At 35.0% G+C, this 15,633-nt stretch overlaps 1 protein-coding gene across 5 annotated transcripts in view; it reads right to left on the minus strand.

Annotated features, from left to right (window-relative positions):
- The window catches only part of NT5C3A (5'-nucleotidase, cytosolic IIIA), a 44,347-nt gene that overhangs the window by 3,013 nt on the left and 25,701 nt on the right, over positions 1-15,633 (minus strand). For 2 of the 5 annotated variants that reach the window (XM_054571344.1, XM_054571342.1), the window contains exons 2-7: positions 11,862-11,918; positions 5,981-6,079; positions 4,519-4,588; positions 3,031-3,077; positions 2,222-2,307; positions 792-881 (exon numbers count right to left, since the gene is read on the minus strand). In XM_054571344.1, coding sequence (XP_054427319.1) covers positions 792-881; positions 2,222-2,307; positions 3,031-3,077; positions 4,519-4,588; positions 5,981-6,079; positions 11,862-11,897 — 428 coding nt within the window. In that variant the 5' untranslated portion in view covers positions 11,898-11,918. Of the gene's footprint in view, positions 1-791; positions 882-2,221; positions 2,308-3,030; positions 3,078-4,518; positions 4,589-5,980; positions 6,080-11,861; positions 11,919-14,382; positions 14,444-15,183; positions 15,275-15,633 lie in introns of all 5 variants that reach the window. The other 3 variants (XM_054571345.1, XM_054571343.1, XM_054571341.1) reach the window with 3 other exon arrangements.

Here is a 15,633-nt window from a genome sequence, read left to right on the forward strand (position 1 = left end):
AAAAAAGAAAAATATTTTTACTATTTGCTAAAACAGATTCATCTTTCCTAGAAATAGCTTTCCCTTATTTTTTTTAAAAAAGAAAAATATTTTTACTATTTGCTAAAACAGATTCATCTTTCCTAGAAATAGCTTTCCAAGGGACTTGAAGAACTCACATAGTATATTCATGTCGATTTAAAAACAGGATACTTAGCTAAATACTTTTCGATTTGACTTAACATTCTTTTCATATTTCATGTCTTTGAAAAATATTTTGCTAAAAAATTCAAGATGGTCTTGGTTTCATAACTTTAAGTTAGTCTTAAAATTTGTAAAAAACACTTTATTTATTTTTAGAGAGAGGGGAAGGGAGGGAGAAAGAGGGAAACATCGATGTGCTGTAGAAACACTGACTGGTTGCCTCTCGCATACTCTCAACTAGAGGACTAAGCCACAACCCAGGCATGTGTTCTGACTGGGAATCGAACCGGCGACCCTTCGGTTTGCAGGATGATTCCCAACCCACTGAGCCACATCAGTCAGGGCAGTCTTGAAATTTTTAATGTGGAGAAAGAAAATGAACATTAGTATTTGAAGCTCATAGGCTTTTTTATTCCCTACACCATGATCTAACATATTCTAAATTCCTTATTTCACCACTTTTATTATGTGACAGGTGGCATTCTCTGGATATGTTTTTATATGGGATATTCTCATACATTATTTTAGTAAAAATACACTTGAATACAACATGTAACAACAATTCGAGTTGTAGACAATAAATAACAAAAATCACCCAAGAAACTTACTTGAGCTTAACGTCAGATTCTGCCACAATTTCTTTAAGTTTAGCTTTTGGTAAAGCCTGTTCAACAAGCAAACCATGTGATTTAGTGTACCTGGAGTTTATGACCAAAGAAAAACAAAATCAATTAAAATATATTATCTTTATTACAAAGCAGTCTTCAGTATGAGAAAATACAGTATTTCATTCATGGTATTTTGAATTTAAATTTCAGATCTTTAAGTTCGCCACTAATGAATGTGTACCCCACATGTCTCAAAAGGTAATACACATGTTTTTACTAGACTTCCTCTTCTCCTTCTATTCCGGCTTACTTTAAATGTATTAATAAGACAATGAAGGGATGCGAGGCGTAAGCCTGTCCTCAGTCCACAGATAAGAACGACAGCCTCACAAGCCATAATCATTTCTTTGATTGCAATACAAATTAGAGCTAAGCCATTTTTTCACCTGTCTGTGGTCTCAATTTTCACGAAATGCCCAAGAACTGAAGATGCTGCCTAGTGAGCAAGGTCCTTGTTCTGGGAAGTTTTATACAGGGGTGGGCAAAAGTAGGTTTACAGTTCATATGGAAAAAATAAGAATAACCCTGGGTTTCGTGTACTCACAAATGTAAACCTACTTTTGCCCCATCCCTATATATGGGTGCTTTATCATTCCATAAAGGCACCTATAATTACACCATCTCAGTAGAAAGGCCTTTAGAATCTCTCCATCTGATATGTAAAAATCCCCCTTATAATATTCGTCAGTGAAACCCCCTCTCTGGGTTGGCTCCCACCCTGTTAATGAGCTCATTGTCCCAGGGAAGCTGATGCCATTGTTAGAAAATTCTAATTGCTAGATAGTCCTTTCATCAGGCTGAAATCAGCTTTCTAAAGCCTTCCATGTTTGCTTCCAATTCTGCGTGTTGAGTAAGTCTAACCTCTTTTCAACATTTTATACCATAAACATTGATAAAGTGTGCAAGGTACTTAGGTGATGGGATGATGGCTATAAATAACATCATTTCTGGTTTCTTAAGATTTTAAAACCACCCACTGTTGCTTCTTAAATCAAAGTTCTCTATCCAGGAAATGTTCCTCGAGTGGAACAGTTCCGGTTCCCAGGATTATCTCAGTGGACTGCTCTGACCTGCTTGCTAAGTTTGTCAGCGTTTCTCCTAACAGCACCCTCCCCGAATTCCACAGTATCTCCGTGGGCCCTGCACCCATCAGCAGGGGGCCATGTCTCAGTAACTGTCACCTGCTGGCCCCACCTTCGTTCCGAGTCCACCTAAATCCTAGTACTTTTTCTTGTATTTAGTCACTGCTCTAACTCATTGGACAATTTGTTAATCTATTTACATACACTACAGGGGGAAAATACACCATGAGTTGTAACTAATAAAATTTTATTATTTTTTAACTCTCCCATTGCCCAGTACACACTTACCATTCTACCATGTAAGGGTATTTCTGTTCTATAGTAAGAACGGGATCAACTTCAATAGCATAATATTTTTCCTTTAGTTGTAGTAACTAGAAATAAGCAAATAGTGTAATTGTGAAGACTGCAGAATTGTCATTACTCTGCTTAGTTTTATAGAAAGCAAAACAATAGGAACAAGCTTTAAATGGTAAAGATTAGATCATGAGTACCTAATACATTTATCAGCTGATAAGGTCTTTGTTGATTTTAGTTTACATGTAATTAAATATACCTGCAAAAAGCTACCTCTGTTCTCTCTCTTTTTATTTTAAGTACTTTCAGGTCAGCAATTCAGTGAAACTCACTAATAATCAAACTATCAGTACAAAAAAAATTTTCATTCTCATATGAAAGTATTAAATTCGATTCACCTCTGGAGTCTTATTTCCTTAAGACAGACACAGAGAGAGACCTACTCAAAAAAAGCAGAGAACTAGGGCTCTTTCCTGATCAATTTAAGGGAGCAAAACCTACATAAAACCAAAGTAGCTTAAACTTTCCAGTTAATGTAAGGACATCAGAACATTTTGGCCATCATTTAAAAGTTTTCATGTATGTTTTGTTATTAAAAATTACTTTTAATTTTTTCTTTATAATACTTCAGTGCTATGATCCATAGAATAAACCTAACATTTATTGAGTGTTCACTCTGGGCCAGGTTTGGCTATAAGCACTTTGCATTCATTCTTGTTTGTGTGAATGAACCTGAAGAAATTTCTAGCAAAAAGGGTAATAATGTCTTTCAGTAACTGGATTACTGTTAGTGCTTTTACCTTTTTCCGACATTCATCTGAAACCAGCTTACAGTTGTCAATGACATCTAAAGAGAAAAAGAAAACAAGGCATGAAAAGGAGAAAAAGTCTCAGTGATGAGTAACTTACTACTTTCAGGTTTAAATACCAAGTCAGCTAGCGCAGTCATTACAGCTGTTGGTGCGGTGCTATACCCCCCATGGCACTGCTAGAGACTCTAATGGCTTTACAATCCATGATTTAGTGATCGCTCGTTTAGACCACTGAGTTAGAAAATTCAAAGTCTTCAGACACTGTGAGTTGTATACTGAGTGGTCCCCTTAACACCATCCTTTTTAATTAACAGAAGCAACGAATACGTCTTTGAAATATACATTTTTTCCTTAATAAAACGTTAATAAACAATGTGAAAATATGGAAAATATAGATTGTAAAAAAAAACCCCAAAATTACAATTTTACCATTTGATAATAAATTACTAAAATTTCAGTAAATTTCCTTTCAGTCTTAAATTTTTATGCATTACCCATCAGATAAGAGATTAAACCAGGTCTATACTGCTGAATTCTGCTTTATTTTTTCACTTCCCAGTGTACTCTGTATTTTTTAAATATAATTAAAAGCTACCCATGAATACCATTCATAATGGCTATATACTCTCTGTCATGTGGGCATGACTTCATTGATACTATTTCTACAGTGTTAAAATTCTTAGGTTGTTTCCAAATTTTTGCTAGTATAAATAATTTTATGTTGAATTTAGCTGGCACTACTTCTATGAATACAGCTTCCCCCCCCCTACTTTTGGGATTACTTGATTAGAAATTTCCCAAAGAGGAATTATTGGGCCAAAGGGTATGATTTTACGGTTTTTATGTAACTTATTGGGATGATGTCTTAAGTTATACAAGCACCAACCATGCTTGTATAACTTAATGACAGGGCTTACGTCACTGCTTCTCCAGCAGGTTGAAGAGTATTATTTTAAAAACTCACTGCCAAGTTTGGAAGACAAGACAAAAACATGTCTTATCTTGGCAATACATTTTAACTTTGTATTTATTTCATAACTTGTTCTTTAACTTAATTTACGTGACACAAAAGTTTTGTAACATTCCTAGAAAATGTTACTAATTGATAAATACTGTTTCTTAAGGTTAATCCAAAATTTAAAATCCATTTAAATATTTCTTGAAAAATGAATAAACCACATTTGGAGGAAAAAAATCCCCTGAAGTCTTTATTCCTCTTGGAACCAAAACCATACTGGAAATAGCCATTTATATAAGATGGGAAAAAATAAATCCTCAAAATGTGGTAAGAAAAAGCAGCTCTACAGCCATTCTACCCTGAACATGCCAGACCCCATCTGATCTTGGAAGAAAAAGCAGACCCCCTTATTTTGAATGTCCAAAAAGAAGGAAAAAACCCAAAGATAACATTACAGGTAGAAAAGGATCTTAAAATAATGATTACTTTCATGAATTTGTAATGAGTGCCACACTTACTATGACATGTTGGACATCTTTTCCCTTTGTAGGAAAATCTACTCAGTGTCATATCAAAGTCTGTAATTATCTGTAAAGAAAAGGGGAAAAGGCATTATAAAAACACAGCTGCAAGGCCAGACACATACTGCAAGCTTCCTAAAGACTCAGGACTGTCTCAGTACCTGGTCCCTGCTATAAGTTATTTCCTATACATTGAGTTTTCTAATACTGTTCATATACAAAGTCTTGAGAATTACCTTAACTACAACCTACATGCCCGATCCTTGTTATTACCACATAAAATCTGATTAATCAGTATGGGAATTTACAGTTGAAGGTAATAAGATGGTTACTAATTATCAGTAGAATTAAAACGTTGCACAATTTCAACCCACTTGGTCAATGTACAAAAATGTAGTGAAAGCAATTAAATTATATGAAATTCTTAGTTATTGACACTGTTATATTCTAGATATAACTTGTCTATATGGATAACTATATGATCAATGAATGACACTGGTTATAGTGTCAGCTCTTGCAATTATAGAAGATAGGATTAAACATTTTTTTAAACAACTGTTTTTAGAAAGATATGATTTATTTTTACAAAATATCCAGATTGTTGATTTAATTGACATTTAAAACATCCCTTAGAAATTTAAAAAAAAAAAAAAATCAGTTATCCCTAACAGATATTTTAATTTGAACTAATATCATTCATTTAATTAAAAGATGGAAGAGCAGCCCTGACTGGTGTGGCTCAATGGGTTGGGCATCATCCTGCAAACTGAAAGGGCACGGTTCAATTCCAAGTCAGGGCACAGGCCTAGGCTGTGGGCCAGGTCCCTGGCTTGAGCGTGTGCGAGAAGCAACCTATTGATGTTTCTCTCCCTTTCTCTCTCCCGCCCTTCTCCTCTTTCTAAAAATAAATAAATAAAATCTTTTTAAAAAAGATGGAAGCTCTAGCTGGTGTGGCTCAGTGGACTGAGCACTGGCCTGTGATCCGAAGGGTCACTGGTTTGATTCCCAGTGTAGGGCACATGCCTAGGCTGTGGGCCAGGTCTCCAGCTGGGGGGCTGGGGGGTGTAAAAAGAAACCACACACTGATGTTTCTCTCCCTCTGTTCCCCTCTCTAAAAATAAATAAGTAAAATCTTTAAAAAAAAAATGGGAGAACAATCTGAAATTGCACATACTTGATATTATTCTTAAAATAGTATAATACTTAAGCACAGTGTTAGTTAACTTAGTTCTTAATATTACGGGAAAGCTACATTTATTTTAAGGCTATTATTTTTGTTTTGTTTCCAGTGTACTCTATGTATGTTTTACCAACTCTAGATACATCTTTCAGAGTTTACATTCTGAAAGTATAGGCAAAACTTATCTACCTAAACTTTCTTGGCTCAGATTTCAGCAAAGCATGAGGTGAATGTATCTACTTGAATGTTAGAAATAAAGGCTTCTTGATAATTATTCACCTGAAGTTTGATGGCTCCTCCTTTGATAAGACCACAGATAATTTCTTCTACTCTTTTAAGGTTCTTGATGCGAACTGAACTTTTCTGAAATTCTGGCATCTAAAAACAAAAGGGAATTAATGGACTATTTTTAACCTTTTTTCTCAAGTTCCTTTCATACCAAGCATAAGGTTATATTATTTAAAGTTTTTAAAATGTTGAGGCATTATATAAAAATAAGCAAACCTCTGTATCAAATTATCATTTATACACAAAAATTTTAACAGCAATCAGTAGTTTCCATCTGGAAGATTAAGACAAATTACAATTTGAAATTAATACATTATCAGAGTGCAATTTTTCTAATTATAAAAGTCATGTATGCTTATCACAGAAATTATAGGAAAAAATTATCTGTAATTCTATTACCCAAAGATAAATAATCATTTTATCTTTCATTATTTTTATTTCTCTGATTACAAACATGCATGTATAATGCAGTGTTTATCTCCTTTTCATAAAATACTTTTGCATCTGGCTGTCTGGAATTAATATTATTACACATACAGCTTTAAGAAAATGTTTTCAACAGAATTCATTAACTAAAATGGGATGCAAAAATTGAATGGATAGTATTTGAAGTTTGTGATATGGCAAATATTTGAATTTTGTGATACAGAATTTTCTTGTAAGAATCTTTCTGCTTAAGTTTTAGTTTGTGTTCATATTTTCAAAAAATGTTTAGTAGAAAGGAAACAGTTTATATTACATAACTGTTCCCCACAAAGTTACCTCAAAGATGTTTACTTTTCAGGATGCTTGCTCCTTTATTGTACTATATCCCAAATAACTTCATAGTTCTTGGCATAAATTTTGTAACAGATTTATTTCAAGTCAGGAAACTAGTAAAGAGCATTAGACCAATGGGGCTTAGGTTGCTACAGGGATGGTTTCTGCAGGTTTTAGTGTTTCTTAACAATTTAATATTTTTTTCCTACCCTATTGTAGACAGAATAAAATGGATCAGAGTAAAGTCAGCACAAGTATAACGCTTACAGCACAGGTACAAGTAGACCGGGAGGAGGAAATTATGGGTCACTTAATAGTAGGCTCCACAGTATTAGAAAAATAATAACAGAACCTCAAATCAAGGTTCTGACTGGTTTGTACCTGACAATCTATATTTATTTTACATGGTCTTATCTGGGTATGTTATAACCAATATTAACATATTTCACCTGTGTAATGGACAAAGTTATGAAAAATTTCCTAGATTTCATATCTTTGCTACAACAGAACCTGACCAGATAAGTCTATCAGATCCCATGCTGTCTCTACATAATGGACAAAATTAGAAAAATCAGAAAGAAGCTAAAATGTTTTCTGAAGACTGGAAGATGGATTCAGAAGGTATAAGAAGAAGGAATGCTAACATTAATATTTTCTCCATGAAAGAAAGACTTTAACCCACAGTATACTTCCTTTTAAAGAATTGCATTTAAGAGGGATAGGATAAGCTACAATGCAACTAACCTTCATGCAGTGATCCTTTCACTTAACTGGGCTGTAAAGGGTTTTAACTGTGATTTATATAGGGTTTATATAGTGATTTTTCAATAAATGAGACAAACAAATAGGCACTTATTGCTCGATTCCCTTTTTCATTCATTACTCCATTTGCTCAACGAAGACTTAGCTGTGTCCACTTTGTGTCAGACCGTTTTACTAGATGCTATGGGAAATGATGATGAGCACTACTTACGCTGGTTTCCTGCTGAGTTTTAGGAACCACTGCTGTTTTGGAATATCACTTCCATGGCACCCTTACAAATGTCTCAGCTAGTAAGTTCATCTTCTAACAACTAAACTCTACTCTTACCTCTACCTTACGTGACAGATGCACAGTAATCAGCATATGCTTGATCCAGTAACTAACTCATTATTGAAAAGAACAGAAGCTCTATGTCACTGGCTATATTTTCACCAGGAAACGGAACATTTTATTTCAGTAAACCCAGGCTGAAGAAGACATCCTGCCTGAAGCAAATCACATCCTCGAGTTTCAGGTAACGGACAGGAGAACAGCACGAAGACTTCTGCTAGGCTGATGGCTTCCAGACTGGCTTATTCTAAACAGCTGGGGACTGAGAGCGACCCCCGTGGCCAGAGGCATTCATGCCCTGCTTCTGCACCACATGCAACCATTCCTTTGCAGTAGTGAATACCCAAATACCACAGGATGAAATAGCAGTGATGGCCACGGATGAAACAGCAGCTACTTTTTCCAGAAAACACAAGAGGGTGGTGGACACAGGTGTAGGAAATATAAAAACCATAATTATATCTGCCTCAGGTTACACGGTAACACCACTCCCCCCAAACCCGCAGTACACATACAATGCCACTAAATACTTCTAAGATATTGGGCATTTTACTCAAATATTTTAGAACGGGCCTAAGAAATACAACTTTTTAAAATACATCGGAAATGTGTCAAAGATTATCAGAACATTAAGAAGCACACTGCAGGAGTATGCATTTCATCAGAGCTTTTGTTACCTCCTCAAATCCTATTTGGTGCACATACACCTATTTGGTGCACGTGAAGTGATGATACTTCAAATTTGAAGGGCAAATTACTGTGAGCTGTCCAAAGACTTTTGAATTTGAGTATGATACAATTTTACGGAAGGTAAATACGAGGCAAAAAATTCCCATCATTTGTGAAGAAAACAAATTCATTCTATGAGTCCATAATGCACAATGCTGGGGAAGGAGCAAAGCTTCCCTGACAAAAATCAGGATATGCTGCCTGACTAGAGCCTAATCTGAATCAACACTGACAATGACTAAGAAAAACCTAACACGTTGATTCTGGCCAATCTTTAAAATATTGTATTTGTGCAGAGAAAACAAACTCCTGTTCATCTACTTCTCTGTTAAAAAAGCAGTGATTTCTAAAGAAGTTGATGTCAAAGATATACAGGTTTATTCAAAGCTCTATAGCAACGTTAGGTTATTCAGTATTATCTTATAAATACACTTATTCAGATATACATGATAAGATATAAATGAGTAGCTCCATGGTATACTTATAAAATTGTCCTATTATTTTTCTGAAAATAGCCTACATAAAAATTACTGTAAATTACTTAAAATTTCTGCTCAAAGTTCTCAGGGTATTTATTTTTTCCTTTGTTTTCTAATGCTAACATCTGGTATAAGCGAAAGACTTCATTGCACTGGTACAAAGGAGTGGGCACTATTATTTTTATGTCACTACATAAAAAGTATAGATTTAAACTAGACACTTATTCAGACTGGTACATTTACTCACAGATGATTGTACGATTTATTAGAAGATTATGCCTGACTAAATTTTAGTGAGAGCCATCTCCCTTGCCTCCCACATATTTGGTCAGTCAGTACGGTCATGTGGGCCAAATTCTTTCATTCATTCACTCACCATATAGTCATTAAGTATAAGGCACTATGTTAAGCAGGTCTGTAGGCCATACAAAAGTTTTATTAAGATAATATTTCTTACATTCAAGATACATATTCTATAACATAGATTATAATAAGGAACCCAAATAACTACTACCTTGCCAAAATGCCCAGATAAAATACAAATAGGACAGAAGAAACAGAGATTATTTATGCTGGGGTCAGAGGACAAAGAGCCAACTGAGCTAGGCTTTCAAAGAGAAGTAGGATTTGGATATACTGAGATTGGGGAGGAATCAAAGTACAGGGTCTAACATGGGAGAAAAATAAATAGCTCTGTTAGTCTAAAACCCAAGTGTACATGGAAGGGAGAGGGGGAGGGGGAGAGAGCGGGGTGGGGAGAGAGACACAGAGAGAGACAGAGAGACAGAGAAGTCTAGAAGAAGAGTTATGCAGCCAGACCATGAAAAGTTGAGGCTAACATTCTAAGGAGCTTTCAACCTACAAGACCTGTCAACATTTGTAGAAAAGCAAACCCAAGGCAAAAAGTGTATGAATTAATGCAATGATAGTAAAAAATAAGTATACACCATCTTTGGCTTCTTTACCTTCTGTAGTCTTTTCTGGGTTGACTGCATGATTATTTGTTTCAAAAAGAGGGTTCTGAGACACAAGTAATGAAAAATTATACAATAGGGCATTCCTACACTATTTATATTCATTTCTTGTTAAAAAAATAATTGACTCAAGCAAGAAAGTTTCTACTGATTTAATTCTACATATCAGATATACAAGCCCAATATCAAAGAATCAAATAGTAAACATGCAATGGAGGCAAAGTTCACATCCATGCGTTAGGTTGAACCATATGAAATTACCAATATTGTACTATATTTGACATACAACATGGCAACTTCATATGCTTCATCCTAACAGCAAGAGCTACACTGATGATAGATTAACCAGAACTCTGAGTCAGCTTTCCCCTCCCATCATATACTGGATGGAAACGGGCTGAACAAGAGATTTATGAGCTGTGACACACTACAGCTGTTTGCATGCTAAGTCATGTTCTGGTTTATAAGCTCAAACCAGAAAGCAAGAAAGAAACACAGTGAAAAAATGAAGAAGAGGAAGATCATGGAAAAAAAAAAAAACCCCAAAGAAAATGTAAGCAAGAGATCATGGGGGAAATTATAATTTTTAGGATTTTATAATTGTGAATATGGAGAATGGATATAATTTTTCCACATGTACAAATAAATATGCTACTTACATAATTAAGACAACTAACAACACAGGAGAGTGCTTACTGTGTGCTAGCAGGCACTTTACATACTTTTTTCACTGAGTATAAATAACATTTCAGTTATAAGATGAATAAGGTCTGAGGGTCTCATGTATAACATGGTAACTATAGTTTATAAACTATCATATAGTTGAAATTTTTATTTTTGTATAATTGAAATTTGCTGAAAGAGTAGAACTTTAATATTCTCAGCCATCTCCCCACCCCGCCAAAAAATAAAGAAAAAATGACCTGGCTGGTATGGTGGATTGAGTACCAGCCTGTGAACCAAATGATCGCAGGTTTGATTCCCAGTCAGGGCGCATGCCTGAGTTTTGGGCCAGGTCCCCAGTAAAGGGTGTGCAAGTGGCAACCACACACTGATGTTTCTCTCCTTCTCTTTCTCCCTCCCCTCCCCTGTCTAAAAATAAATAAAACCAAAAAAAAAAAAAACAAAACCCCAAACCCCCCAAAACGGTGAATATGTGGAAGGTAATAGATGTGTTAACTATATAGAGGAATCCTTTCACACTATGTGCATGTATCAAATCATACACTGCACACTTCAAATAGCTTACAATTTTATTTGTCAATTATAGCTCAATAGAGATGGGGGAAAACAATGAATAAGGACAACAGAAGATAGGTGGTTTCATTCCTATATCTTAAAGCTGAGATCATTGCCCTCATTCAAGGGTAGGGCAACTCCGAAAGATTAAGATTTGAAGCCAGTTCTGACTCCAATGATTGTGTTCTTCCTACTTCATCCAAATGTCTATGATGCAATGAACTCTACTGTTGCCCAAGTAGTTTCTTTTTTTAAATGTAAATGCACATCATTTTTAATTCAGAGGCCTAAGATAAAATATCTCATGCTGCATGATTTAAGTGTTGTTGAGCAAGGAAAATTTAGCACAAAAAGGAATGCGGTAACCATCTTATATGCTGAGAAACACTATAATGCACATTACATTTCAAGCAAAAAGACGTCAAAGGTAAGTGGAAATTCAGTTCAACAAATATTTGAAGTTCTATTGTGTGTCAAACATTGTGAAGAAAGGTCTGCATAAAGTTACAGTCCCATAATTAATTATCTGGTTAGAGGCAGAAGTAAAAGTGGTGAAGATTCACCATAATAAATGGAACTGGAAATATTTAAATACCCACCATTTTCACAAGTACAGCAGAATCTTGAGTAGTCATATATCTTGGTTATCCAATCTTCTGGATTTTCCCAGGTGATGTCACAGTAAAAGAGAGAGAAAAAAGGTACACGTGACACACATATATTTCAGGCTCTTCCAGTATGTTAATGACATACGAAGGTGGTATCTTTGGAGTGATTTAAATACCAAGTTATTGAAGCCATCTTCTTTTTTCCTAGGAAGCTCAATAAAGACTCAACTCTATCTCACAAAGTTAGCGGTTAAAAGTTATGTATGGAGAAAAGTTCTATATGCAGCTCTCCTTTAAGAACTTCTAAAGTGTTAAGAAGATCTGAATAGAGTTAAAGTGAAGTAGATATTTGCAAGAAAATGCTTTATTACAAGAACATTTTATCAGCATTTTCTCTACATGTCAGGATGAAGTTTGTGGGAAAACTATGCATTACTATTACTAAATCAATGCAGGAATATATAAAAAGAATGTAAAGGAAAAACATGATACAGTCAAATTTCATCTTTAATTTTCTCATATTAAAATGTTTAATTTTGTGAAATGATGGGACTAAGATATGAATTGTTTGAATCTAGCATAGTATCCAGCACAAAATAGATATGTAATATTGTTAATTAAATGATCATTTTAGGGGTTTGGATAAAATTTATACATGTTTAGTTTTTAAAATCTTGTAACTTTTTTTTCCATTTTTGCAGTATAAATTAAAAGGAAATTACTTATTTACTTTTTGGTACTCAGTGACTTTACTTTTACTTTATTCTACATAAGTAAAATTTTAAAAGCACTATTTAAAAGGGGCAACTGATTGAAAGATGAGAAAGAACAGACTTTTTCTTAAACTTTAGTAATAAAAGCTGGACAGTAGATCTGTGTTCTTCATAATTAAAATGTGTTACAGCAGATATATAAAAATTTCTTAAATTCTTAAACCGCCCCCACCATCCATTTTAAGTGCATAAAACTGGGAAATGTCTTATAGAAAAAGTATTTTCACTCCTTTCTCAGAAAGGCTATTACTAAGGTGATGATCTTGTAGTTGATGGCATATTGGAGTTGAATAAAAAGTATTTATTTCCTAGTAAGATACCTCTAATTTTTTCACATGTGAAAAAATATTGTATCTATTATCCATCTGCATATACACACACTCATAAAACATTTCATCACCACCCCCAAAATGTAATTATAATGGTAGTTTGGAGGTTAGTAGATAATTGTAGATACAGGCCAGAGTCAAATTTAAGTAACCTTTGGTCTAACTTCTTTCTGTCAGAGTCAGCTCTCTTATGTACACGTCACAGAAGCTGCCTACAAGTCTATTTCTTTATAAAACCAAAGCATACAATATTAAGTGCTTATGATTTTTCTTTGATGTTTAATATCTGAAAAGGAGTCTGGGTTTCTAGAAGGCACTATTTAAATAAAACCATTTTATTAGCTTGAGAAAGAGGAAGGAGAATGTGGAAAAGTACAACAGAGTTGATAAAAATACCACATACTCTGAAACACTGGCAAGGCCCAATGAAAACAGAACTCAAGCAGTGAAAAATACAATTTAATATCTGGGAATCTAAGCTCTTTTTGTTGCACATGGCCAAGCAGCCCAATTTCTCTCTACCCCCAACCCCCAAGTATGGCTCTTTCTGGAGCATTTGTGCTTAGTTAAAAAAGAAAAAAAAAAGGCCATGTTAGTAGGTGAAAGAGTAATCATCTTTCTCATAGTCTCTTTAAATTTTATTTCAACAAAATGCACACCAAAACAGAGTAATCAGAAATTTGCAACTGCTAAGTTTCCAACTTTAGGGCATTATTTTTGATAATTTGGATACAATGCAAATTTCAAATGTAGATCTTTCACTCTTCCCAATCCTCACGGGCAATGCGACCAAAATTAATCCTTGTTAAAAACAATCTCACATAAAGTGCTCCTGCTGGCCTAATACAAAAATCAGCCCGAGGTCACTATCACTATAAAAGTGTAAGGACTCAGGCATAAATGTCAGCATTCTGGCACAATTCTAAAGAAGACACAGAAAATGAGGGCAGGGTATTTTTAAACCAATAGGCTTGTAAACCTATACTCAGTATATAAAGTTCTGGCTCACTCTGCCAACAGTCATCTGTTGCAGATGCTTCAGGAGGAGAGTTGTTGGAAAAACACATCAAGTGCAGAAGACATGTTCAAAAATAGAAAATACCACCCTTGAACTATGAACTTTCCTCAGAGGGTGTCTGGAGGTGTGCAGTCTTTGGGATCTTTGAATGTGGACTGAACAGCGTGGAAGGTGGAAAAGGGCGGCTTTGGGCCCCTGTGGTTCTCTGCTGTAGGACAAGGCTAAAGACTGAAGCGAGAGGTAAGAGCTTCACTCGGACAGTGCAGGCTTGGTAACTGGAAGTTTCAGCTACCCTGGTCTTTCATCCTGAAATGATTAACTTCACCTTGGAAATATATTTACAAATCAATAAACTGAAAAGTTCTATGTCTACACGAACAAGATTTACTTGCCTTTATACAAGTTTTAAAGAATCTGAATGAAAGTTGAATACTTCTGAAGGCCCATGATATTCTGTTGTGTGAGGAAATGAAAAAGATTAAATTCCTTAATATAATTGGCACGAGAAGTTACAATTGTTTTAATTTTGATACTCGAAGAGTCATTTAAACTACATGCCAATAAGGCCATGAACTCCTGAATGGCTAACTGCACACTATTTACATAAGAAAGAGCATGTGGCACTGTAACACGGACAGCGCCCGTACCAGTGCGGGACCCCGCGGTGAGCCAGCCCTTCCACTGCGCTCCTCCGTCCACCTGCATCGCTTGTCCTAGGAGTGGGCTTTTAATAACAACACTTTCTTAGGGTAACTGGCACATGGAAAGAAAAATCAAACTGTAAGTTTATTATTTCCATAGCATTATAAATCAGTTTCTTGAGGCATTTAAATAATTCTCCCTAATTAAAATTTAAAGGCAGCAGTTAAAAGGAAAAGCATAAACGGGAAAGTGAAACTTTCTCGATACAAACATAAGACAAAAATGAAACTGAACAGCAACAGGTGGGAGGAGAAGAGGAGGAGTACAAGGAAAGAGGAAAAATAGATGCGAAAGGCTAGTTATTTAAAAATGGGCAATTTATAGCAATTTTCTTAAACAGTAAAACTTAGTTCCTCGGGCAGAATTTAATTAATCTTATGAAAATGTTTATTTCAGAGCTTAGGATTTATTCATCCACCTTCTCCATTCACACTGCCCTAATATATAATAGCATTTTTCAAGAGGCGTTAAAACAAGGCACATAGAATTACCCTTCAGGCACTCTGAGTTCTTCCCTCCTTGAATTTGTCCTAGAACCACAGCACAGGTGGTAAGCAATATCCAGAGATGCTTGGATAGAGGCTGCCAATAAAAACCGAGTAAACTGTTTTAAGAAATGGCCTGCGGCATTAGCTAATTTTCCTGATTTAAAAAAATGATTTTAAATAAGGTACATTCAATTATTTATATCTGACTTAGTCATAATGTTCTCCCTTTTATGGTAATATATATGTTTGAATCTTAATTTACAATGTACAGTTTGTTATAAGCCTTAGAGACAGTAATCCAGCTTTTATCAATTCATGAAACATACCAGTACAATCCTTTTCCACGATAACCTGGATGAAGCGCAGATGCACAAAATAAAAATTAATTATCTTTATTACTAGCCATAATAAATAGTTCCCAATACCAGAGGCACAAAGCATGTGGCCATCAGC

This window comes from Pteronotus mesoamericanus, unplaced genomic scaffold (genome assembly GCF_021234165.1).
Source record: "Pteronotus mesoamericanus isolate MK-2021 breed Mesoamerican mustached bat unplaced genomic scaffold, CSHL_Meso_final contig_220, whole genome shotgun sequence".
In the NCBI taxonomy this organism is placed as follows: domain Eukaryota; kingdom Metazoa; phylum Chordata; class Mammalia; order Chiroptera; family Mormoopidae; genus Pteronotus; species Pteronotus mesoamericanus.